This window comes from Pleurodeles waltl, chromosome 1_2 (genome assembly GCF_031143425.1).
Source record: "Pleurodeles waltl isolate 20211129_DDA chromosome 1_2, aPleWal1.hap1.20221129, whole genome shotgun sequence".
Lineage (NCBI taxonomy): Eukaryota > Metazoa > Chordata > Amphibia > Caudata > Salamandridae > Pleurodeles > Pleurodeles waltl.
Window position 1 is genome coordinate 1,032,028,396 of NC_090437.1, and position 26,644 is coordinate 1,032,055,039.

The 26,644-nt window shown below is 42.3% G+C and overlaps 1 protein-coding gene across 1 annotated transcript in view; it reads left to right on the forward strand.

Moving 5' to 3' along the window:
• The window catches only part of RELL1 (RELT like 1), a 142,086-nt gene that overhangs the window by 109,550 nt on the left and 5,892 nt on the right, over positions 1–26,644 (forward strand). The window contains exon 7 of the mRNA XM_069202120.1: positions 5,067–5,091. Within this exon, the coding sequence (XP_069058221.1) occupies positions 5,067–5,090 (24 nt within the window). The 3' untranslated portion in view covers position 5,091. The remainder of the gene's footprint in view (positions 1–5,066; positions 5,092–26,644) is intronic.

Consider the following 26,644-nt stretch of genomic DNA (forward strand, 5'->3'; position numbering starts at 1 on the left):
CACCCAAGGTACATTTTCACGCTAACGGTGTTAGTGTGTGCTTTAAACTACTTAAAGACTCTTTTAGATTTTTAATTGATAACTTGACTTGTGTATTGTGGATTTTTGTTGTTTTGGTCTTGTTTTGTTTAGATAAATATTTCTAATTTTTCTAAACCTGTGTTGTCATTTTGTAGTGATTTCATTAGTATGTGTGATGGTACAAATACTTTACACCTAGCACTCTGAAGTTAAGCCTACTGCTCTGCCAAGCTACCAAGGGGGTGAGCAGGGGTTAGCTGAGGGTGATTCTCTTTTACCCTGACTAAAGTGAGGGTCCTTGCTTGAACAGGGGGTAACCTGACTGTCAACCAGACCCAATTTCTAACATAAATGAATGTTAAGTCTCTATCTTGGGCAGCCCCACTGTCCATCCTCTTGGTTGTTAGCATGTCAACTATTCTGCACGTCCACTAAGTTGAAACTTAGTAAGTATTTAAGTGGTGTATGTCACTCTGGATGAACCTACAAATCTACAAATTCCTTTCACGCTATCTTTTATCCATCAGAAAATGTCAGGACAAGTCAAAAAAGAAACCATTGACATTAGTTCCCTTGTTAAAAAAGCCAGTGATAACCTTATACACCCCTTGCTCACAGCTAGCTGTCAATGCCACAACAGACAAATGCAAAAAGTGTGTAGGAAATCTGGTCAATGACTTTGCTCCTCTGAAAATCAAGGAAAAAACAGCTAAACTTTAGCCTCCATGGTTCTCAAGGATCAATATGCCAAGAGAAAGTGCTTGAGAAATCTTGAAACAATTGGAGGCAAGCACCTCCTGTATCTATTCTGACTAGTCTGAGGCCTGCCAGAAGGAACAACAAATTGATTATCTTCAGAGCAAAATCTAACCACAATAAGTTTCTGCTTGATGGCTCCACAAATCATCCAAAACGTCTCTTAAACAGTATTAAATAATTCAGGAGCCAGTCTTCAACTGGCGCTGTCTACACACCCCCATCCAAATGTGAAGATTCTTCAAATTTCTTTGGATAGAAAGTACATCCTCTTGAACTTTCACTTCCACCCAGATTTGACAACCTTAATGCATGTGTACAGAACCAGAACATCCAGTGGACCTGGTTGCACTTTAACACAGTTTTCAAGGCAAAGCTAGTTGAAACTATAACTAAGGTCAGCCTTTCCAACCACATGTCTGACGCATTGTGTAGGACCCAGAGGGAAGACATGCCTAAGATGCTGTTACCATATTGGATCTCTCTGGTAAATTCCTCACTGGAACAAGATATTTTCCCAGATTGTTTTTAAATTGGTCAAGTCTCCTCCATCCTGACAAAGCCCCCAGCTCACACAAATGACCGGAACAACTGCCACTCAATCTTAAAGCTTTCCTTCTGAGGGAAAGTGTTAAAAAACTGTATAGCCTCACAGCTATCCCTGCATATCCAGGCAAATAACCTTTTAAATGCCATCTAGTGTGGTTTCAGACAAACCACAGCATTGAAACGACCCCTCTTGAAATTATGAATGATTCTCTCTACTTCCTGACTCCGGTAACTCCCAGGCTATATGTGAGTCTTGTCCTCTTGGCTGCCTTCAATGCTTTCGGCCACAATGCTCTGATTAACATCCTGAAATAACCAATGAAAGTACATATTGAAATCCGAAAATCACTCAGTTCAGGTTTGCCTAAGTGATCACAAATAGTTAAAATACAAAGGTCAGTCTCCAGCAAGACTAATGTAAGATAACAGGATCCACGGGGCTGGATCATATCCCTCAAAATGACTTTAATCTATATTGTTCCAATAGGAGAGAGTCTGAGTAACTCTGAAATTCTTTATCATCAATAAGTGGATGATACACAGATCTGCCTTAAGATTTCTTGCCTGAGTGACTTCCTCCTAATCTCCAACAACCTTGACAAGATTCAGAAGTGGAAGGCCAACCTCCATCTGAAATTCAACCCAATACAAAACTGAATTCCTTCTAATCTCACCTAAAATAATTCGACCTCCATGCCCAGGAGTTGCTCGATCCTTTCTCTCTGTTGAACTGTAAACCAAACTTCACAGAGTGATCTAAATTCCTAGATTTTATCCTTTGCTATGACCTTAACCTGCAGAAGTAAATGACCAGGATCACCTGCCATCAACTTAGAGTTCAGTGGAACATCAGGTAGTTCCTTCCTCGGCAGGACATAAAAGCTGTAGTCTCTCCAGAATGGACAATGGGAACTCTCGTCCTCTTGGATTTCCACCAGAGCACATCTGGCACCCCTGGGAGCAGTGTTTGATGGAGCTGTCCACTTTGTGAAACGACACAAAAACTTTGATCACATTTCTCTTATACTCCACACTCTACAATAGCAAGAGCCCAATTGCAGACTGTGTGCTTCACCCACAAACCCTCCACGTTGCCTCACCCATCTACTTGGCAGGGAAACTGAAATCTTCTGGCACTCAGTGGGGAGCGAGACCCACTGAAGTCCTACCACTGAAACCTCCAACGCGTAGGCAAGAACGCATAATGAAATGAGCATTATGTAGCAGTGCCCAAGGTTCTGGAACTCCCTCGAAAAAAAAAAAAAAAAAAAAACGCAAAATCCTCATGTTTGAGAGGCACTTTAGACAAATGTACGATCACATACATGCATCCACTTCTCTGACTTATCCAATCTATCCAGATATGAACTGTTTGACATTTCTCCTCAACACGATCTGCTTGATGTGGTTTCTTTATTGCATATCTGTTAAATCTGTGATTCTTTTTTATACAAATTCTTCTTTTTGTTCTCTTGTAAAGTGATCTCATGCCTGTGGGCCACATTTATGCCACTAAAATTACCAAAATAAAAATAAATAGGAATAAATAATGTTACTTTTCTCTACGTGAAGTGCATTACTGAAACCTGGATGTCCCATTTGACCCTGACATCTCTGCTGCTTTGATTACCTCTGACTCACTTTCCTTTCTCCAGCGCAATGTATGTGTGTGGAGGAGTTGGTCTTCTCTATCAACTACTTTGCTTTATTTCACTTCTCTTGTTCAAAATCTAGCTATCTCCTCACTGAAATTCCATTTTCCTTCTTTCTCTGGAACTATACAGCTAACTTTAGTTTTTGTTGATAGCCCTGTCTGCCCCAATTTTGTCCATTTATGAGGCTCTTCATGCTTCTGCTTTATTTTTTCTAAACTACTTTAACTTGCATATCTCTTTTCCTCACGTTTTCAGCCGAGTTCTCTCCGTTTTAGCTCTTGCTTCCATCCCCTCATCATTATTTACTATAAAATACTTTCTATCGCCCTGTTCTCAGGACTTGCCATCTATCTCTAGCCATAGCATTTTTATCTTTTATTAAGACAATCAGCAATAGAAGCAGAATGTGAATTGGTAGCTTGAGCAAGAGGTAAGGAAGTGAGTAAAGCAACAGAAAGCAAAGTATGTAGACATTTTAATCTTTGTGACTTGAGTAATCTTCCTCTTAATCAACTGACAACCTTGGCAACTGGCAACTTTAATCTACATACTTTGCTTTCTGTTGATTAACTCACTTCCTTACCTCTTGCTCAAGCTACCAATTCACATTCTGCTTCTATTGCTGATTGTCTTAATGTTCTGGTCCCTCTCAAAGCCTTCATCCCTGCTTATTAATCTCTGCAAGGTTGGCGTTTCCCCGAGATTGTTCCTCTTTGGAAAGATGTTTGCAATCTGGTTATGGTGCCGATACAAGACATCTCTTATTCTATCTTGTTTCCTTACTGCTTGCAACACATATGCTTCACAGTTGATTGAAAACTGGTAAAGAATGTTTTTTCTTTGCACTTATTTCTGAACAAATATGTTGGACCCGCCATTGGTATGGCACATTTTTTTTTTACTTGCTTTCATCTCATCCCCTTGATTCATCCTCTCGGTCCCTCAACAGTGCTGAGCATTTGGCCTCTTACTTCACATCTAAAATTGACCTCTATGATGCTTTCTCATCTTCTGCTTCTCTTCTATTGAGCACAAATCATTCTGATTCCTTTCCTTCACCCTGTCTATCTAAGGTTCTTCCAGTCTGTAAGCTAGATGTGCAGTTTTACTTATCTTAGGTTCATCCCAGTACTTCTGCTGTGGTTCCATCACCTTCTCAGTCATATCTGTTTATTGTTTGTTCATTCCTTTTTGCTTTCAATTTTAATTACTCTGTGATATCCAGGTGTTTTCATTCTTTCAAATCTGCTATTCTGCCATTTTCATGAAAAACATGAATAGATAACTAAATTATTTTTATAGCATGCATAGGAATTCCGTGAATGTTTCAAACCGGTTGTTTGCTCGAATGTGTGATCCCACTGGCCTTGCATGTGGTATGTGTAATATACCACATACGTTTGAGAGATCCATTTTTTAAGAATAATGTTTCTTAAAGATCAACTTTGGATTCAGTGTGGAAAGAAGCCTGCGAGGATAAACATTGTTTACATTTACATGTTACATTTTTGAGGTAGAATGTCAGTTTTGTGCAGCCCAGAAGTGAGGCTACTTTACATTTAGAATCGGCTAGATTCTAGTCTTTTTTTGCACTGTTTTGTCTCACATGTTGCTTTCTGCATGTCAAAGATTTCTCTCTCCTAATGGTTGGCTATGCTTGTATTGTTCTTGTTGTAGTAGTTGTTGAGATGTTTAGGGATTTTTACGGGAGAGAGATTAATCTTGCTAGAGATGACAATGGCAATTTTTTTTTGAATTGTAAGCAACACAATGCAAAGTATAATGAGTATCCTTGTTACAAGGAGCACACCAGATGCAATCTATTTGACAAACATCTGTGGTAGGCCAATGTCATGTAGAGTTAAGTATTTCTGAACCATTGCCCTAAATGTATTCACGTTTACAACAGAACATGGTTTCATGAAATACTAAAAAGTGAAACAGGCCATGCTATTACCTGTTTTTTCTTAAAATTAAATTAAATTGTGTATGTTCTTACATCAGTGAAAGCTGTGTCCTTTTATTTTACTATTTTGTTTGATTAGGTAATGCTCGTTCACTAATTCACTTTTGTTTGTTTTACAGGACCAAAATGTCATACAAACATGAGGTATGCCAATGATTTTCAGATTGAAGTAACTAGTTAGTGTTGGCTTGCATTGACTGTATTACAGCACCTAACCTTTATTAAAAGACTTACGTTTTGTCTGTTTATAGCAATGAAATTTCGAACACACTATTCCCCTTGGATGCCACTATGATTAGTGCGGCATTGTCATATGAAACCATTATCATATTTTGAGTCTTCTCAAATAGCTGATGCACTGCCTGCCTCTTTTATATGTATTGTTTGTGGCCATGCAAAGAAACTATGATTTCCAAATGGAAAATTTTAATTTTCAGTTATGCAGGTGATGGAAACATGGGTGTGAACTCTTCTTGTCATGTAAAAAAAAAATCTGCTTCTTCCTTTTGGTGCCATGTAGCAAGACAACATATTATGACTGCATTTTCATTATGTCAGAGTTCTAGTAATAACATCTTTAATAATTGGAGGGGCAATTTTATTACGGAGTTTGGATTCTGTCTAGAATGCGATTTTTCTTACTTTCCTGCAAATCTACATACAAGTGGAAGCATTAAAGATGCAGCAGTTTCAGGGTTGAAATGCCTTGCATGTCTATGAACACCCACCAACCGACATGTTAAATGGCACTCACCTCCTCCTTTCCAATATATTCCCACTTTGAGAAAGGTTGGAAATATATTCCTTGGGCAGGAATAAAACTTCTACCAGAGTGGCAAAATCAGGGGTGTAGAAAGATAAACTTTGCAGTTGCTTTGCCGAATTACGCATTCGCAAATATGCTTGTGTATATTTGCTCATGCTAAAATGTAAATCGCAATTGTTTTTTTACAAGGACTATAGTTTTCAGGCCTACTGCTGAACACTCTTATATGTTCTTGAATGTCCTAAATATGCACCAATACAAAGATGTGTCCCTACACATACTAGTTTTGAAACTTTCTACTTTTTAAAGTGTTTCCTATCTAATACACTGCGTGGTAGATTTTTATTTTCTATTTATTGGGATTTTGTTTATTATTGACTGCACTTCACTTGCTGATTCTGAAAATAACATTTTTAATCTTTCAAAATTATTGGCTCTGATTCACAAAGATTTGTCAAGAAGTAGGTGTGACTTAGGTCTGTAGCACTCCTGGCTTACTTCTGGAATTAGCCGGCGGGAGACCCAGAAAAATCTTTGTGACTTGGGTCCAGTAGATGTTTCTAATTGACAGAAAGAAAGCACTGCATTCAGTTTTTATATGATGTTTGGCAATAAATAGTAAACAGGGTGCATTGGGTGAAGTAGGTTAAGAGTTTCATAAAAGGGAGGAAGTGGAGAGAGGAAGCAGGAAGAGGCATTTGTAGAAGACGAGGCAGATGAAAGTATCGAACATGTGAACTTACTGGACTTGCAAAACTATAGAAATGAGTTAAAGCTGGTTGTAGAACAGTCAACCCTGGATAAGGCCAAATAATATGAGAGAAAGAAACCCTACATAAAATAATTAAGTGACATTATTTGAAGAGGATGGTAAGGTTGGGTTACAGCACTTCTTTTGAAATATAGCCTCATAGCAGGCAAGCACATTGATCAGGTTCATCAGCAGTCTTGAATTTTTTTTAGAGTAAATGTAATTACAGTTCTCCATAGGAGACCATATCACTGCAAGATCTCTGTGTGTTTTATTTAGGAATAGGAAGAGGCATAATTTCACCATCTATAAGCAGTTCTAAGAGGCATTTGTGTCTTCATTCAGTGGGATAGGGGATATAGCAGAGAATGTTTTGAGATTGTTGTGTAGGGAGTACATACTGCGTTTAAGGAAATAACTATTTTTTTGAAGGGAGTAAATATTAACTTTAAGAAATACAATTGAAGATTAAAAAATTCATAGACAATCTCTTAGTGAAGGATTTTGAGTTAGCCTTTTTTCTTCTTTTTATATTATGTTAAATAGCTACTTGTAAAGCACATATTTCCCAACTATTGTGCCTTCTTGGTTCCGAAGCAAAAATCATTTATATACTAACAGTGTAAACCCTTTAGTTAATGTATTAGACAATTTACGTGAATTTCAGAGTTGAGCAGACTGGTCCACTCTCAGAATCTTTTGTGCAGTCTGTTCTTTCCTGACTAGTTTACTCTTTCTTCTTTTCAGAGTGTTATTTTTAAAATGTATAGGTAGCAGAAGCTTGGTATTCTTTAACGCCTTTGACAATTAGGTGAAACGTAGGGATAATTTGCTATTGGTAATTTAGAAAACTCTTTCAAATAGCTGGTTGAGCGTATGCCATTTTCAAGCATGTTGATTTACTAGAAGTGAGGAGAACCTTTGCCTATGTTGGTCATATTAGTTTTAAGTTCTGGAGAGCAGATGGTTGGCTGCGCAGAATTAGCTATAGGTGAAGTGAGCAAGCTATACACTTTATTTGCAGGTTATTTTACAGTAATGTATAACTACTATTTTTGCAATGAATTTGCATAAACCTTTTTGGGAATGAAAAGGTGTGTTTTATTTGTCATATGCAATCATGAGTATGGTTAACAATTTGCAGATTATTTTCTCTGGCACATGTCAATTCAGAAACCCACTGGGTAACTAATGCCCTTAAGTGCTAACATATTTCCCCATGGCCCCTAACTCTTCTTTCTCTTTATAAAATGTTTATGAGCATAGCTTTGTCTTCGGTATCACATGTTTGAATTTAGCTCCTTGGAGGCTCTCCATTGTTTTTTTCAGGCTCTGTTTCATAGGTTAAGGTTTGCAAAATAAAGGAGAGGTAGATGTATAGGTGGTTATGGAACTGGCCTTCCTGGACGTACATTGGTTGTAGTTGTTCTAACAGAATAAAAGACCACTTTGAATTGAAACTTGGAGGTTATTGCCAAGTATGTCTCATTTTTATGCCTCAGAAAAAGCTTTACCCGGGATCCCAGTATTTGTAATCCTGGTGTGATGATTGTAGTGAATTTTGAGAGTAAAAGTAGATGAACCAAAATAATGGTAGCTCGATCAAATTTTGAGCAACCTGATCTAATTATTTAGGGTATCAGTTGATGATGGTATTTTCTATTTGTTTATTCAGGTATTTACCTATGTTTATCCCAAGTGAAGAAGGATTATAAACATCAGTTTCAAGAGTATGTTGTATCTCTTAAAGTCGATTCACATCTTCAAAGTATAGCACTGTGCTGAATGTGTATAGGAAAGCATGTTTTTATGATTATTCTGTTAGTGTTTATCTTGTTATTAAGAACTCCCAATTCTGACAGTTATCAGAATTGAGGGAAATGAAGATGACTTAATGTATCCAGGATTACAAAAAGTTTGCACTAGAACATTAAAAGCCATAATTCTCCTGATCCATCAGCATTACAGTATTTGTAAAACACACTTCAACACTATCCCTGTCTTCTAAGAAAATTGTTGTTTCAGAAACAGTTGTCCCCATGGTTTAAATCTTAGGTCCATGTGATAACTTGATCTGAGACATTGTAAATACTGCCAATATCCTCTCTTGCGTTTAGTTTCTAACATCTTCTTAGTGACCCTTTTGTACAAACCTGTGAGCATAGACAAACTGAAGCTGAGCTGACTGTTGACTTCAGTACCATCAACCCCAGCAGACTCCTTTCACCCAAAGTACATCCCGTTGTACTTGTTACAGGGTTATCCACTCATCAAGACCCCAACATTGTCTGATTCAGACCACGCTCTAGGTACTAGCACTTATGATGCAAAGGGTATAGTTGATCAAGTAGATTAGCACACCACTAGTAGGTATTTGACAGACAGACGTTCTGCAGATTGTTTCTGTTGAAATCCCAGCACTGCCTCCAGATAATAGGAATATATTTGCTGTTGTTGCTTTGTCTGCTTTTTTTAATGAAACCTTAGCTTGACGTGAAAATCTGGAAAATTACCTTGTGCTGAAGCATAGTGGACCAAGGTGGGAGTTCATCTTTTTGATTTAGTAGTCCTGTAGCTCAGACAGTGTATTGACTGCAAGCCATCTTGAATGGCAAAACATCTATGTCTTACCTAAAGAAGGCAAAGTCTATAGAAAGCCACAGAAAGGTGGTCTATCTGCCTGGATGCTTTCTTTACATGAGCAAATGGTAACACAATATTGGCCATTTATCAGCTTCATCTGTCACATGGATTTGACAATGAGACTTCTTCCTTTCAAAAACACTTCTTATAGTAGGTTACATTAATGCTTACCTTGGAGATGGTGACTGTAGAACAGACTCTTCTTTTGTCAAGGTTCCTTACTGACAGTGTATCTGTCATTATGAATGTAGGCTCTGTGTGAGGATGCATGCATGTGTAAAGTCTCTAGACTAGAAACGAGGTCAAGGATTACTTCAGAAACCCTCTGACCTTGTGTTTAGTTGGAAAAAAACATCTTTCTCCCTCAATGTACATGAATGGTCATAGCCAAAATTCCTCAGTTTCATCCAAACTGTACCATTTAGATTCCAGTGTCATTTCAGTTGAGAATGGATTTACAGTCTTTCAGGACAAGAATTCCCTTTCTGCCCAAGTTCCTCTTCTGGCTCTTTAAATAAGCCAAGTTCAGCCGTCACAGATAAAAACCTATATCTGTATTATTGGTCTCAGTTGTGTCTTTGAGGTTCTAATGACGTCTCCTTAGTCTACGCATCACTAGCCATACCCCCTCTTCAGTTCCACAAATTAACAGTGGGTTAGAATTAAAAATTAAGCATTAAGAAAAAGATTGTTTTTTAAAATGTTTATTTTAAAAGCCCAATCTAGTGCATAGGATATGAGTTGCAATCACACATAATATAAACTACAAAGCAGTTAGAAAATGAATAAATACTGTGCACAGCAAGAAATAGCTTATCATGGTTAATGTAGTTCAAGCATTAACACCCTTGTTTGCTATGTCTAGGTACTGCAATAGCTCTAGCAGATTAGTATATAACTAGCCTATCTTCAGTTTCATAATTAGTAAATATTTCACCCTGATTCACAACAACAGGAGTTGTGTCTGAATAGCAATCCTATTTTTGTCATAAAGCAACTGCGTGTATCAAAGAACAAACACAGCCGGATGTATGATGGAACAACGCATCCACTTACTACGCATGCCTTTACAACGCGGTAAGTACAATGCATGGTCTTTACCACGCATGCACTTACCACAAAATGTTTTTACCACAAAAATTTCGTAGTAAAGGCATAGTTGGTAAAGGCAAATGCATGGTAAAAAGTAGAGGAGGTAAGAGGTAAGTATAACATACAGTTTTTTTTTTTTAACATATATATATGTGTATATACATATATATATATATTCGGTGGCATGTGTAGCTGCAGATACACATGCTATGCACAGGTCCTGCCATCTAGTGTTGGGCTCGGAGTGTTACAAGTTGTTTTTCTTCGAAGAAGTCTTTTCGAGTCACGGGACCGAGTGACTCCTCCTTTTCGGCTCCATTGCACATGGGCATCAACTCCATCTTAGATTGTTTTCTTTCCGCCATCGGGTTCGGACGTGTTCCTCTTCACTCCGGTTGTTCAAGCCGGAAAAAACCTATAATCCATCGGAAATAGTCGGTTTTGTTCTCGATCGGGCCCCATCTATCATCGACACCTCGGAACCGGCGGACACACTTCTTCGGTTTCCCTTCGGGCCACCCGTGCCCAACTTGGGCCTGGTCGGCCCGAACGCAAGTATCGTCGAAGCCTCATGGACCGGACCCCATTCAGATTCTTCCCTCGGTGCCACCCCAAGTATCCCTACACAGATCAACATCTGGTTTGTAATCTGTTTGCGTCTCCAGATCATCGAGAGGATACTTGTGAAGCCTGTAGATCCTTTTGTTCCAAAAAGACCTTACGAGAACGAAGAGCGAGAAGATTGCAGATGGCGTCCAGAAGCACTGAACGCCTCGACGCAGAAGAGGAGGAGGTGATTCATACTGCCATCTCCGATCAGGGATCCGATTCCGAAGAGTCCGACCGACCACTGACAGCAGGCCAGCATGTGAGTACGCTTGCCCCGACCCAGACCAAGACCAAACATAAGGCCTCGGGACGCCACTGCCGGAAAGCCATGGCTCCACCTGTAAAAAATCGACCGGTGACCAAGTAACACCTTCGGCACGAAAAAGGCCATGCCCGTTACGAAGTCTTCGGACTCGAGCCGAGACACAGGCTCTGAAAGCACACGGCACCGACCCATCGAGTCGATACCCCGAAAGTCCCTTTCGGAACCGAGGCCAACCACTACTCCAGGCCCTCCGGTGACGAAAAAAACTGCTTTGGAGCCAAAAAAGCATTCCTATACAGAGGAGCATGGACTTTCGAAACAGTTAAAAGAAAGCCATAGATTTGAGGAAGAGATACAACAAATGGAGGATTTTTATGACAAACAAGCCAGGATACAGATCCACAAGGACACTGGCAAGATCCTCACAGCACCTCCTCTCAAGATAAAAAGGAAACTGGCCTTCCATGGACGTTTGGACACTGATCAGCCAACGGCTTAAGTGCCAAGAGAGAAATCTCCCCCTCGCCAGTTTTCTCCTCAGCAGTCTCCTCCTCACTCCCCTCAACGGACTGTCTCCCCACCTGCTACACCCACTGCACAGTCTCCAACACACACTATGTAGTCACATCAGGAACACAGATCCATTGGATCTATACGATGACCCGGTATCAGACAATAGCCCAGAGTGCTACCCATCTAAGCCCTCTCCACCTGAGGATAGCACCTCGTATACACAGGTTTTAGCTAGGGCAGCAGCTTTCCACAACATAAGCATGCACACAGAACCTCTAGAGCATGGGTACTCACAAACATTTTCTCAGGGGCCAAAAAGTTTGGTCTGTGATGTGCTTGGGGGCCGGATTGATGCCAGGGCAGTGGCGGTTGGGTGGAGTGGTTAGGGCGATTGGTGGCAAGGTAGTTGTAGGGGAAACAAAGGATATACATTTAGTGGCTGAAATAAACAATAGGAAACCAGAAAACCTGGAATTAATCCCGGCTTACCTACTTTTCCAAATTGTGTGATCCTAGGCAATTGTTTAATCTCACTTTCCCTCCTTTTTCTGCATTATCACATTTAAGAGGACCTCGAAATACACGATTCATGGTGTGCGCTGCACAAAACCCGCTTCTATGTTTGATTTATTAAACTATAATTTTGTTCATGTATGATAGGAACCCAAGCCACCCATAAAGTGCACATACCAAGTGACTTGCCTCTTTAATTTACTATTGGTGGTAGAAGGGGAAGAATTAATGTTTCCAAATTTATGGTTGAAAACTATCACTTTTAAATGAATACATCTCAATGCACTGATAAAGTAAATTGTACAAAGGCGAAAAGGTTCTGCATGTTAACTAAATACACTTTTTTCATTTTGAAGAGACTGTCTAAGTTTCACACTTATGCTGCAAGATGTCTTTAAAAATGAAGGCGTTTCTAAAGTTAAGTGTAGAAGTCCCTAGTTATTTCCTTTCTTTAACACCAATTAAGTTTGAAATAAATGACTGTGTGTCTATTTAATATTTTTATTGTTAATGTGGTGGAGGAAAACAGCTGCCCAGTGCTCCTGTTGCCCAGGGGGCCGCATGTAAAGGTCAGAGGGGCCGCATGAGGCCCGCGGGCCGTACTTTGAGTATCCAGGCTCTAGAGGATGACTTTTTATTCAATACATTGTCCTCAACCCACGCCACATACCAAAGCCTACCCATGCTCCCCAGTATGCTCAAACATGCCCAGCAGATATTCCAGGAGCCGGTTAAAGGAAGGGCTATAACCCCAAGGGTAGGAAAAAAATACAAACCACCACCCTCAGACCTGGTGTATATCACACAACAGCTGCCCCCCGATTCAGTAGTGGTCAGCGCAGCGTGGAAAAGAGCTAACTCGCAGTCCTCTGGAGATGCACCCCCTCCAGATAAGGAAAGCAAATAATTTGATGCTGCAGGGAAAAGGGTGGCGTCACAAGCAGCCAATCAGTGGCGCATAGCTAATTCGCAGGCCCTCCTCGCTAGATACGATAGGGCTCATTGGAATGAGATGAAGGACATTATTCAGCATCTCCCCAAGGAACACCAAAAGAGATCTCAGGTAGTAGAGGAGGGACAGGCGATTACAAACAACCACATAAGATCGGCACTAGACTCAGCTGATACAGCCGCAAGGACTATAAATACGGCTGTCACCATTAGGCGGCATGCATGGCTCAGGTCATCAGGTTTTAAACCTGAAATCCAACAGGCTGTCCTCAACATGCCTTTTAATCAACAGCAATTATTTGGCACACAGGGGGACACAGCCATAGATTAAATGAAAAAAGATGCCGACACTGCTAAAGCGATGGGAGCGTTTTACTCATCTCAATACAGAGGCACATTTCGGAAGCCTCAATATAGGGGAGGCTTCAGGCCACAGCCCTCCGAGCCATCCACCTCACAATCCAAGCCCTCATACCAGACACAATACCAAAGAGGGGGATTTTGGGGATCCTACAGAGAACAATTTCCCAAGTCTAGCGGAAAATTCCAATCCTCAAAACAAGCCACTAACAACAAACAGTGACTTTGTCATCACCTTCCCTCAACACACTTCCCCTGTGGGAGGAAGACTGAAAATGTTCCACGACCAATGGTTACACATCACAACAGACACATGGGTACTATCCATTATCCAACATGGTTACTGGATAGAGTTCACACAATTTCCTCCAGACATTCCCCTAAAAGCGCACAAACTTTCATCGCAACATCTTGCAATGTTACAAACAGAAGTGCAGGCACTATTACTCAAACTAGCCATAGAACTAGTGCCACATCATCAAAAAGGAACAGGGGTTTACTCCCTGTATTTCCTTATTCCCAAGAAAGACAAAACATTAAGGCCAATATTAGATCTCAGGACTCTCAACCTCTACATCCGATCAGAACACTTTCACATGGTGAAACTACAAGATGTAGTCCCATTTCTACAACAGGGAGAATGTATGTCAACACTGGATCTAGAAGATGCATTTTTTCACATACCTATCCATCCAGCTCACAGAAAATACCTCAGGTTTGTTATACAAGGGAAACATTACCAATTCAAGGTATTACCTTTCGGGATAACAACAGCCCCCAGAGTCTTTACAAAATGCCTTGCTGTAGTAGCGGCATACATAAGGAGACAACATATGCATGTATTCCCATATCTCGGCGATTGGCTAATAAAAGCCAACACTCACAAACAGTGTCAACATCACACACATTATGTAATAGATACCCTACACACACTAGGGTTCTCATAAATTACCAAAAATCACACCTGCAACCATCGCAATTTCAGCAGTACTTAGGAGCTACACTGAACACTCAAAAGGCGCTTGCAAGTCCAAGCCCACAAAGAGTGCAATCGTTCCACACCATATTGCCAAAAACTCAGCCAAATCAGCACTACACTGTCTGTTTTGTCATGAAACTGCTAGGTATGATGGCATCGTGCATCGCCATTGTCCCAAATGCAAGATTACACGAGACCCTTACAACAGTGCCTTGCAAAACAATGGTCGCAGGTACAGGGTCATCTCCAAGATCTAGTGTTGATAGACCACCAAACACACATTTCGCTTCAGTGGTGGAATCCCACAAATTTAAACAAAGGGCGGCCATTTCAAGACCCTGTGCCTCACGCCATTCTCACAACCGATGCATCAATGATTGGATGGGGAGCACGCCTCAACAATCACAATATTCAGGGACAGTGGGACAACAAACAGAAGCAGCTTCACATAAATCACTTAGAACTGCTAGCAGTCTCCCTAGCACTAAGAGCCTTTCAACCTGTTCTTGCTCACAAACACATTCTTGTCAGAACAGACAATATGACAACAATGTACTACTTAAACAGGGAGGAACCCACTCATCTCAACTTTGCCTTTTCTAGCACAGAGAATTTGGCATTGGGCTATTCACAACAACATTCACCTGGTAGCTCAATACATTCCATGGATTCACAATCAGTTAGCAGACAACCTCAGTCGAGATCACCAACAAACTCACAAGTGGGAAATTCACCCCCAGGTACTTCACAAATACTTTCGTCAGTGGGGGACACCAAACATAGATCTGTTCGCCACCAACCACAACGCAAAATGCCAAAACTTCACTTCCAGGTACCCAAACCCTCAGTCCAAGGGCAATGCTCTATGGATCAACTGGTCAGGGATATTTGCTTACACTTTTCCCCCACTCCCGCTCATTCAATTTTTGGTCAACAAGCTGCGTCAAAACAAACTCAAACTCATACTTATAGCACCAACGTGGGCACGCCAGCCATGGTACACCATACTGCTAGACCTGTCAATAGTACCACACGTCAAACTCCCAAAAAGGCCAGACCTGCTGACACAGAACAAACCGCAGATCAGACACTCCAATCCAGCGATGCTCAATCTAACAATCTGGCTCCTGAAATCTTAGAGTTTGGCTATCTAAATCTTCCACCAGAGTGTATGGAAGTCATTAAACAGGCAAGAAAACCTACCACCAGGCAGTGTTATGCCAACAAATGGAAAAGATTTGTTTTCTACTGTCAAGCAAAACACATAACACCTTTAGATGCGTCCATACAAGACATCGTAGGTTATTTGCTCCACCTACAAAAAGCAAATCTAGCTTTTTCATCCATCAAAATGCATCTCACAGCAATTTCTGCTTATTTGCAAAATAAACAGACCAAATCTCTATTTAGGGTACCAGTCATTAACGCCTTCATGGAAGGTCTAAAACGAATCATACCTCCAAGAACACCACCAGTACCCTCATGGAATCTTAACATTGTACTTACACGACTCATGGGTCCACCATTTGAACCCATGCACTCTTGTCAGATTCAATTCCTAACTTGGAAAGTAGCATTTCTAGTGGCAATCACTTCATTACGAAGAGTTAGTGAGATACAAGCATTCACTATTGAACAACCCTTTATACAAGTACACAAACATAAGGTTGTACTCCGCACAAACCCTAAATTTCTACCAAAAGTCATCTCACTGTTTCATTTAAACCAAACAGTGGAACTCCCAGTCTTCTTCCCACAGCCAGACTCGGTGGCAGACTGCATACATTAGATATTAAAAGAGCTCTAATGTATTACATCGACAGAACAAAATCATTTCGTAAAATTTCACAATTGTTTGTCGCATTCCAACAACCCCATACTAGTAATCCTATATCAAAACAAGGCATAGCCAGATGGATTGTGAAATGTATACAAACTTGTTACCTAAAAGCTAAAAGACAACTGCTTATTACGCCAAAGGCACACTCCACTAGAAAACAGGGAGCAACAATGGCATTTCTGGGAAACATACCAATGACAGAAATTTGTAAGGCAGCCACTTGGTTGACACCTCATACTTTTACCAAGCATTACTGTGTAGATGTGTTAGCAACACAGCAAGCCACAGTAGGACAAGCTGTACTAAGAACATTATTTCAGACAACTTCAACTCCTACAGGCTGACCACCACTTAGGGGAGGATTACTGCTTTGTAGTCTATGCATAGCATGTGTATCTGCAGCTACACATGCCACTGAACGAAAAATGTCACTTACCCAGTGTACATCTGTAAGGAAATGCCTCCTTGGCATGGTTACCCCCTGACATTTTGCCTTTGCTGATGCCAAGTTATGATTTGAAAGTGTGCTGAGGCCTGCTAACCAGGCCCCAGCACCAGTGTTCTTTCCCTAAACTGTACCTTTGTCTCCACAATTGGCACAACGCTGGCACCCAGGTAAGTCCCTTGTAACTGTTACCCCTGGTACCAAGGGTCCTGATGCCAGGGAAGGTCTCTAAGGGCTGCAGCATGTCTTATGCCACCCTAGGGACCCCTTGCTCAGCACAGACACACTGCTTGCCAACTTGTGTGTGCTGGTGGGGAGAAAATGACTAAGTCGATATGGCACTCCCCTCAGGGTGCCATGCCAACCTCACACTGCCTGTGGCATAGGTAAGTCACCCCTCTAGCAGGCCTTACAGCCCTAAGGCAGGGTGCACTATACCACAGGTGAGGGCATAAGTGCATGAGCACTATGCCCCTACAGTGTCTAAGCAAAACCTTAGACATTGTAAGTGCAGGGTAGCCATAAGAGTATATGGTCTGGGAGTCTGTCAAACACGAACTCCACAGCACCATAATGGCTACACTGAAAACTGTGAAGTTTGGTATCAAACTTCTCAGCACAATAAATGCACACTGATGCCAGTGTACATTTTATTGTGAAATACACCCAGAGGGCATCTTAGAGATGCCCCCTGACCACATACCTGACTTCCAGTGTGGGCTGACTGGTTTTTGCCAGCCTGCCACACACCAGACATGTTGCTGGCCACATGGGGAGAGTGCCTTTGTCACTCTGTGGCCAGGAACAAAGCCTGTACTGGGTGGAGGTGCTTCTCACCTCCCCCTGCAGGAACTGTAACACCTGGCGGTGAGCCTCAAAGGCTCACCCCCTTTGTTACAGCGCCACAGGGCATCCCAGTTAGTGGAGATGACCGCCCCTCCGGCCACTGCCCCCACTTTTGGCGGCAAGGCTGGAGGAGATAATGAGAAAAACAAGGAGGAGTCACTCCCCAGTCAGGACAGCCCCTAAGGTGTCCTGAGCTGAGGTGACTCTGACTCTTAGAAATCCTCCATCTTGCAGATGAAGGATTCCCCCAATAGGATTAGGGATGTGCCCCCCTCCCCACAGGAAGGAGGCACAAAGAGGGTGTAGCCACCCTCAGGGCTAGTAGCCATTGGCTACTAACCTCCCAGACCTAAACACACCCCTAAATTGAGTATTTAGGGGCTCCCAGAACCGAGGAAGAGAGATTCCTACAACCTGAAGACGAAGAAGGACTGCTGACCTGAAGCCCTGCAGAGAAGACGGAGACACCAACTGCTTTGATCCCAGCCCTACCGGCCTGTCTCCCCACTTCGAGAAAAACTGCAACAGCGACACATCCAACAGGGTCCAGCGACCTCTGAAGCCTCAGAGGACTACCCTGCATCTAAAAGGACCAAGAAGCTCCCGAGACTAGTGGCCCTGTTCAACAAACCTGCAACTTTGCAACAAAGAAGCAACTTTTAAAGACCACACGTTTCCCGCCGGAAGCGTGAGACTTTCCACTCTGCACCCGACGCCCTCGGCTCGACCTGCGGAAAACTAACTCTACAGGGAGGACTCCCCGGCGACTGCGAGCCCGTGAGTAGCCAGAGTTGACCCCCCTGAGCCCCCACAGTGACGCCTGCAGAGGAAATCCAGAGGCTCCCCCTGACCGAGACTGCCTGCTTCAAGGAACCCGACGTCTGGAAACCACACTGCACCCGCAGCCTCCAGGACCTGAAGGAACCGAACTCTAGTGCAGGAGCGACCCCCCAGGCGACCCTCTGCCTAGCCCAGGTGGTGGCTACCCCGAGGAGCCCCCCCCCCCGTGCCTGCCTGCATCGTTGAAGAGACCCCCGGGTCTCCCAATTGAATCCTATTGAAAACCCGACGCCTGTTTGCACTCTGCACCTGGCCGCCCCAGTGCCGCTGAGGGTGTACTTTTTGTGCCTGCTTGTGTCTCCCCCCCCCCCCCCCCTGGTGCCCTACAAAACCCCCCTGGTCTGCCCTCCGAAGTCGCGGGTACTTACCTGCTGGCTGACTGGAACCGGGGCACCCCTATTTCCATTGAAGCCTATGTGTTTTGGGCACCACTTTGACCTCTGCACCTGACCGGCCCTGAGCTGCTGGTGTGGTAACTTTGGGGTTGCCTTGAACCCCCAACGGTGGGCTACCTAGGACCCAACTTTGAACCCTGTAAGTGTTTTACTTACCTGTGAACTTAACAATTACTTACCTCCCCCAGGAACTGTTGATTTTTGCACTCTCCACTTTTAAAATAGCTTATTGCCATTTTTGCCAAAACTATACATGCTATTGTGATAATTCAAAGTTCCTAAGATACCTGAGTGAAATACCTTTCATTTAAAGTATTGATTGTACATCTTGAACTTGTGGTTCTTAAAATAAACTAAGAAAATATATTTTTCTATATAAAAACCTATTGGCCTGGAATTGTCTTTGAGTTTGTGTTCCTCATTTATTGCCTGTGTGTGTACAACAAATGCTTAACACTACCCTCTGATAAGCCTACTGCTCAACCACACTACCACAAAATAGAGCATTAGAATTATCTCTTTTTGCCACTATCTTACCTCTAAGGGGAACCCTTGGACTCTGTGCATGCTATTTCTTACTTTGAAATAGTACATACAGAGCCAACTTCCTACAACATCTGTTCGTGGCATGTTCTGCTGCAGATTCACATGCGCCCTCCCTCCTCCCCGGGAGCCTATAGCCGTTTAAGTTATAATTAAAATTTGTACGTATGTATATAAACATACCTTTATTTAAACTCTGTAGATACATCTCTATTGCATGGACAGCTCTCTCTTTACACTCTATCACTCCTACCTTACCCTCTGCGGGAAAACAATCTAAGATGGAATCGATGCCCATGTGCAGTGGAGCCGAAAAGGAGGAGTCACTCGGTCCCGTGACTCGAAAAGACTTCTTCGAAGAAAAACAACTTGTAACACTCCGAGCCCAACACTAGATGGCAGGACCTGTGCATAGCATGTGAATCTGCAGCGGAACATTTCCATATATATATATATATATATATATATATATATATATATATATGTTCGATGGCATGTGTAGCTGCAGATACACATGCTGTGCATATGGATTCCGACATCTAGTGTTGGGCTCGAAGTGTTACAAGTTGTTTTTCTTCGAAGAAGCCTTTTAGAGTCACAGGATCGAGTGACTCCTCCTCTTCGGTTCCATTGCGCATAGGCATCAACTCCATTGTTAGATTGTTTCCTTTCTGCATCTGATTCGGGTGTATTTCCTCTCATTCCGAGATTTCGATTCCGAAAACTTTGCAAAACTTTCTTTTCGTCGGTATTGTATCAATCGCGTTAATAATCTTCCGTCGACACAGCAGTACTGTCGGGAAACAACTTTGTTCGCCCTTCGGGGTGCGTGCACCCAACTCTGGCCTAGTTGGCCGACCGCATGGAGAGCCTCATGGATCGGGCTCCATTCCGATTCTGCCCTCAGTGCCACGCGAAGTACCCATACACAGACCAGCATTTAGTTTGCAACCTCTGCCTTTCTCCAGACCATCGGGAGGAAAACTGCGAGGCTTGTCGATCCTTCTGATCGAAAACGACTCTAAGAGACAGAAGAGCAAGAAGGCTCGAAATGGCGTAGAAGAGTGGAGAACATTTCGACGTAGAAGAACTACTGCAGACAACGGTCTCAGTCCGAGATTCGGGGTCAGAACAAGAATCTGAAGAAGACAGACCCGTCACAGCTAGCCAGCATGTGAGTACGTCTGCCCCTGTACCCTCACGTAAGAAAAAACAGAAGGCCTTGGGTACGCCACTGCCGGAAGGCTATGGCTCGGCCAGAAAAAAGACTGTCAGTGACCGACCCTCCAGTTCGGCACCGAAAAAGGCCACGCCTCCGAAAACCTCAGAGTCGACAAAAAGCTCCATTTCAGACTCCAATAAACAGCCATTTTCAGAGTCGAAAATAAGAAAACCTGTTTCGGAGCTGAGACCTACCTCATCATTTTCGATCCCGAAAAAACACATTTCGGAGCCGAAAAAAACGGCATATACAGAGGAACACGGACTTTCTAAAAGTCTTAAAGAAAGCCAGAAAACATCTGAGGAGGAGCCAGAGGTCGAACCAATACTTCAAATTATGGATGAGAGGCAGCCCAGGATCCACATCCATAAAGAAACCGGCAGGATTATCTCAGCACCTCCATTAAAAACAAAGAGGAAGCTGGCATTTCAGGAGGAATTGGACACTATTCAGCCCCCAGCTAACGTACCAAAACAGAAAGAGAAGCCAGTACCTCCTCAGTCTTCTCCTACTCATTCTCCATACCTACCTACCTCTCCTCAGATAAGCCCTACACCAATGCATTCTCCAACTCATTCCTATGTCTCACAACAGGACACTGTTGATCCATGGGATCTTTATGATCCTGATCCCATCCCAAGCAACGATCCAGAAAGCTACCCCTCTAAAGTATCGCCACCTGAAGATACTACTGTATATAACCAGGTCATAGCTAGGGCTGCAGCCTATCATGGGGTTACAATGCACACAGAACCACTAGAAGAGGATTTTTTATTCAACACATTATCCTCAACTCATTCCAGATACCAATGCCTCCCGATGCTCCCAGGCATGGTAAAACATGCAGATCAAATATTTAACGAGCTGGTGAAAGCACGCATTATAACACCTAGAATAGAAAAAAAGTACAAACCTGCACCTTCTGACCCTGGTTATATCACCCATCAACCACCTGATTCAATTGTGGTTAGTGCTGCCAGGAAGAGAGCAAATAGTCAGTCCTCAGGAGATGCACCCCCTCCTGATAAGAAAAGCTGAAAATGCGATGCTGCCGGGAAAAGGGTTGCGTCCCAAGCAGCTAACCAATAGAGAATAGCAAATTCACAAGCACTACTAGCTCATTATGATAGAGCCCATTGGGACGAGATGCAAGATATAATACAGCATCCCCCCAAAGAGCACAAAAAAGGTAGTGGAAGAATGGCAAGCTATTACAAATAACCAAATAAGATCTGCCGTAGATGCAGCAGATACCGCTGCAAGGAGTGTCAACACAGCAGTCACTATTCGTAGACATGCATGGCTGAGATCTTCTGGATTCAAGCCAGAAATACAACAGGCTGTGTTAAACATGCCCTTTGATAAAAAAAAAACCATCTTTTCGGGCCAGAAGTAGACACAGCAATAGAAAAGCTACGAAAAGACTCTGACACAGCTAAGGCAATGGGTGCACTCTATTCTACACCATATAGAGGGTCATTTCGTAAAACTCAGTTTCGAGGTGGTTTAAGACCACAGCTGTCAGAGGCATCAACCTCCCAAACAAAACCACCCTACCAAACAGGGTACCAACGAGGTGGATTTAGAGGCACATATAGAGGACAATAGAGGAAAATTGCAGACCTCTAAGCAGCCTGCAACACACCCAAAACAGTGACTTCCCTCACTCCCTTCCACTCCACACCTCTCCTGTGGGGGGAAGACTACAGCAGTTCCACACACATTGGCAAAATATCACCACAGACAACTGGGTGCTATCAATTATCCGCAATGGTTATTGCCTAGAATTGATGAACACTCCTCCAGCTATTCCACCAAGGTTTCACAAACTAACCACAGAACACACATGTTACAAGAAGAGGTCCAATCTCTACTACTCAAACAAGCAATAGAGTTAGTTCCACAGTCTCAGATAAGAACAGGAGTTTATTCGCTATAATTTCTAATTCCCCCAAAAGATGGCACCCTCAGGCCAATATTAGACCTCGGGCCCCTCAATCTTTAAATCCTGTCAGAACATTTTCACATGGTAACTTTACAGGATGTTATCCCACTGCTACAAAAACGAGATTTTATGACAGCTTCAGACCTCAAGGATGCGTATTTCCACATACCCATCCATCCTGCCCACAGAAAATACCTCAGGTTTGTCATTCAAGGAAAACACTACCAGTTCAGAGTGTTACCCTTTGGAATAATAACAACAATGCCAAGGGTATTCACAAAGTGCTAGGCAGTAGTGGCAGCTTACCTAAGAAGACAACATATACATGTCTTTCCATATCTAGACGATTGGCTAATAAAATCAAGCAGTCGTACACAATGCCAAAATCATACATGTTATTTAATACAAACCTTACACACACTAGGTTTCTCAATAAACTACCAAAAATCACACCTTCAACCAGCACAACTACAACCATATTTAGGTGAGATACTAAATACTCAACAAGCTCTAGCGTATCCAAACACACAAAGGATACAAGCTTTCCAAAATCTAATTCCACAAATACAACCAAATCAACAATACACTGTAAGATTTGTCATAAAAATTCTAGGAATGATGGCATCCTGCATTGCGATTGTTCCACACGCAAGATAAAACATGCAGCCCTTACAACAGTGCCTTGCACAACAATGGTCACAGGCACACGGTCAACTCCAAAATCTAGTGTTGATAGACCGCCAAACATATATGTCCCTTCAGTGGTGGAATTCTACCAATCTAATCAAGGGGCGGTCATTTCAAGACCCTGTGCCTCAGACCATAATTACAACAGATGCATCAATGATTGGTTGGGGAGCTCAACTAAACAATCCCAACATTCATGGACAAATGGGATGTCAAACAGAAACAGCTACACATAAACCACTTGGAGTTATTAGCTGTCTTTCTAGCCCTCAAAGCTTTTCAACCTCTTCTCACACAGAAGAATGTTCTTATCAAAACAGACAACATGACAACCTTGTATTATCTCAACAAACAGGGAGGGACACATTCATCCCAACTGTCCCTTGTAGCCCAAAAAAAATTGGAAATGGGCAATCCACAACCAAATTCAACTTTCAGAACAGTACATCCCAGGGATAGACAATCAGTTGGCAGATATCCTCAGCAGAAATTACCAACAAACTCACGAATGGGAGTTTCACCTTCAGGCACTTCAAAAGTACTTTCAAAAGTGGGGAACACCAAACATAGACCTGTTTGCAACAAGCAAAAACACAAAATGCCTAAACTTCGCATCCAGACACCCACATCCCCTATCCAAGGGCAATGCTCTATGGATCAATTGGTCAGGGATATTTGCGTATGCTTTCCCCTCTCCCACTCCTTCCGTTTCTAGTCACAAGTTGCTTCAAACTTCACTCAACATGATACTCATAGCACCAACATGGGCACGTCAGCCGTGGTACACAACATAACTAGATCTATCTGTAGTACCACACTCTAAACTCCCATCAAGACCGGATCTGTTGACACAAAACAGAGGTCAAATCAGACATCCAAATCCCAAAGCTCTCAATCTAGCAATTTGGCTCCTGAGGTCATAGAGTTTGGATATTTACAACTCCCATCAGAATGTATGGAAGTTATTAAACAAGCAAGAAAACCTACTACTAGACAGTGCTATGCAAACAAATGGAAAAGATTCTTATATTACTGTCAATCTAAAAATATAGACCCTCTTACAGCATCAATACAAGATATTGTATGCTATTTACTTCATTTACAAAAATCAAATTTAGCATTCTCTTCAATAAAAAATAATCTTACTGCAATTTCTGCATATTTACAAAATATACAAAATAGCTCTTTATTTAGAGTTCCCGTCATTAAAGCTATCATGGAAGGCTTAAAATGCATAATTCCACCCAGAACACCACCAGTTCCATCTTGGAAGCAAAATATAGTGCTTATAAGACTTATGGGTTCGCCATTTGAGCCAACGTACTTGTGTCAAATTCAATTTCTAACATGGAAAGTTGCATTCCTAGTGGCAATTACTTCTTTAAGAACAGTAAGTGAAATCCAACCTTTACTCTTGAGGAACCTTTCTTCCAAGTATACAAACATAAAGTTGTACTGAGAACAAATCCAAAGTTTCTACCAAACGTTGTATCACCATTTCATATTAATCAAACAGTGGAACTGCCAGTCTTCTTTCTACAGCCAGATTCTGTGGCAGAAAGAGCTCTACATACATTGGACATCAAAAGAGCTGTATTGTACTATATAGACAGAACTAAACCATTTCAAAAGACTAAAGAACTCTTTGTAGCTTTCCAACAACCACATACAGGCAATCCAATAACAAAACAAGGTTTAGCAAGATGGATTGTAAGGTGCATCCAAACATGCTATATCAAAGCAAAAAGATAGCTTTTAATTACTCCCAAGGCACATTCTACACGAAAGAAAGGTGCAACAATGACTTTTCTAGGGAATGTACAAATGGCTGAAATATGTAAAGCAGCTGCATGGTCAACACCCCATACATTCACTAAACACTACTGTGTAGACGTATTATCACAACAACAAGCCACAGTAGGTCAAGCTGTTCTAAGAACATTATTTTAAACAACTTCAACTCCTACAGGCTAGCCCCAGCTATTTTTTTGGGAGGACAAACTGCTTTGTAGTCTATGCACAGCATGTGTATCTGCAGCTACACATGCCATAGAACGGAAAATGTCACTTACCCAGTGTACATCTGTTCGTGGCATGTTCTTCTGCAGATTCACATGCATCCTCCCTCCTCCCCGGAAGCCTGTAGTTGTTTAAGTTAACACATCTGTATATACATTTACATTTGCATGGAATCTCTTACTTCATACCTATATACTCTATCACTCCTTCCTTTACCCTCTGCGGGAAAACAATCTAACAGTTGAGTTGATGCCCAAGCGCAATGGAACCGAAGAGGAGGAGTCACTCCATCCTGTGACTCTAAAAGACTTCTTCGAAGAAAAACAACTTGTAACACTCCGAGCCCAACACTAGATGTCGGAATCCATATGCATATATGTGTATCTGCAGCAGAACATGCCACGAACAGATGTACACTGGGTAATGACATTTTCCATATATATATCTATATATATATATAGATATATATATGTTTGATGGCATGTTTAGCTGCAGATACACATGCTATGCATTATTCTGCCATCTAGTGTTGGGCTCGGAGTGTTACATGTTATTTTTCTTCAAAGAAGTCTTTTTGGAGTCACGGGATCGAGTGACTCCGCCTCTCGGTTATACAGCGCATGGTCATCGACTCCATTGTTAGATTGTTTTCTTTCCGCTGTCGGGTTCGGACATATATTGTCTCGCTCCGAGATTTTGAATCAGAAACTTTAGAAAACTCCCTTAATCGTCGGTATTGTTTCAATCGCGTTTCCACCTAGCCTCGAACCAATAGTACTGTCGGAAACGAGATTTTGCCCTTCTGGGCGCGTGAGCCTCGGCCCTGTTCAGGCCTACCACATTGAAGCCTGATGGACCGGACTTAATTTCGATTTTGTCCTCGAAGCCACGCAAAGTTTCCCTGCACTGATGAACACCATGTTTGTAATCTGTGTCATTCTCCCGATCACAAAGAAGAAGATTGTGAGGCCTGTCGATCGTTTCGATCCAAAAAGACCCTGCGTGATCGGAGAGCCAGAAGATTGGAAATCGCGTTGAAGAGTACGGAACATCTCAACATCATGGAGGATGAGCCAGGCGCAGACAGCGGTCTCCATCAGAGACACCGACTCCGAACAAGAATCGGAAGAAGATAGGCCTATCACTGCTGGCCAGCACGTGAGTACGTCTGCCCCTACGCCCTCTTAAAAAAAATAATTGAAGGCCTTGGGTACACCACTGCCAGAGAGCCCTGGTTCGACCTGAAAAAAGACTCGTCGACCGACCTTCGGGTTTGGCATCGAAAAAGGCCACTCCTCCGTCGGTATCGGAGTCAAGTAAATCCATTAAGAGTTCTACATCAGACTCGAGCAAGCCTCCTCACTCCTCGGAGTTGAATCCTCAACGCCCTGCTTCGGAGCCTAAACAACCGGCTGCATTTTCGGGACTGAAAAAGCTACCATCTTCAGAGCCTTAAAAATCTTCTTACTCAGA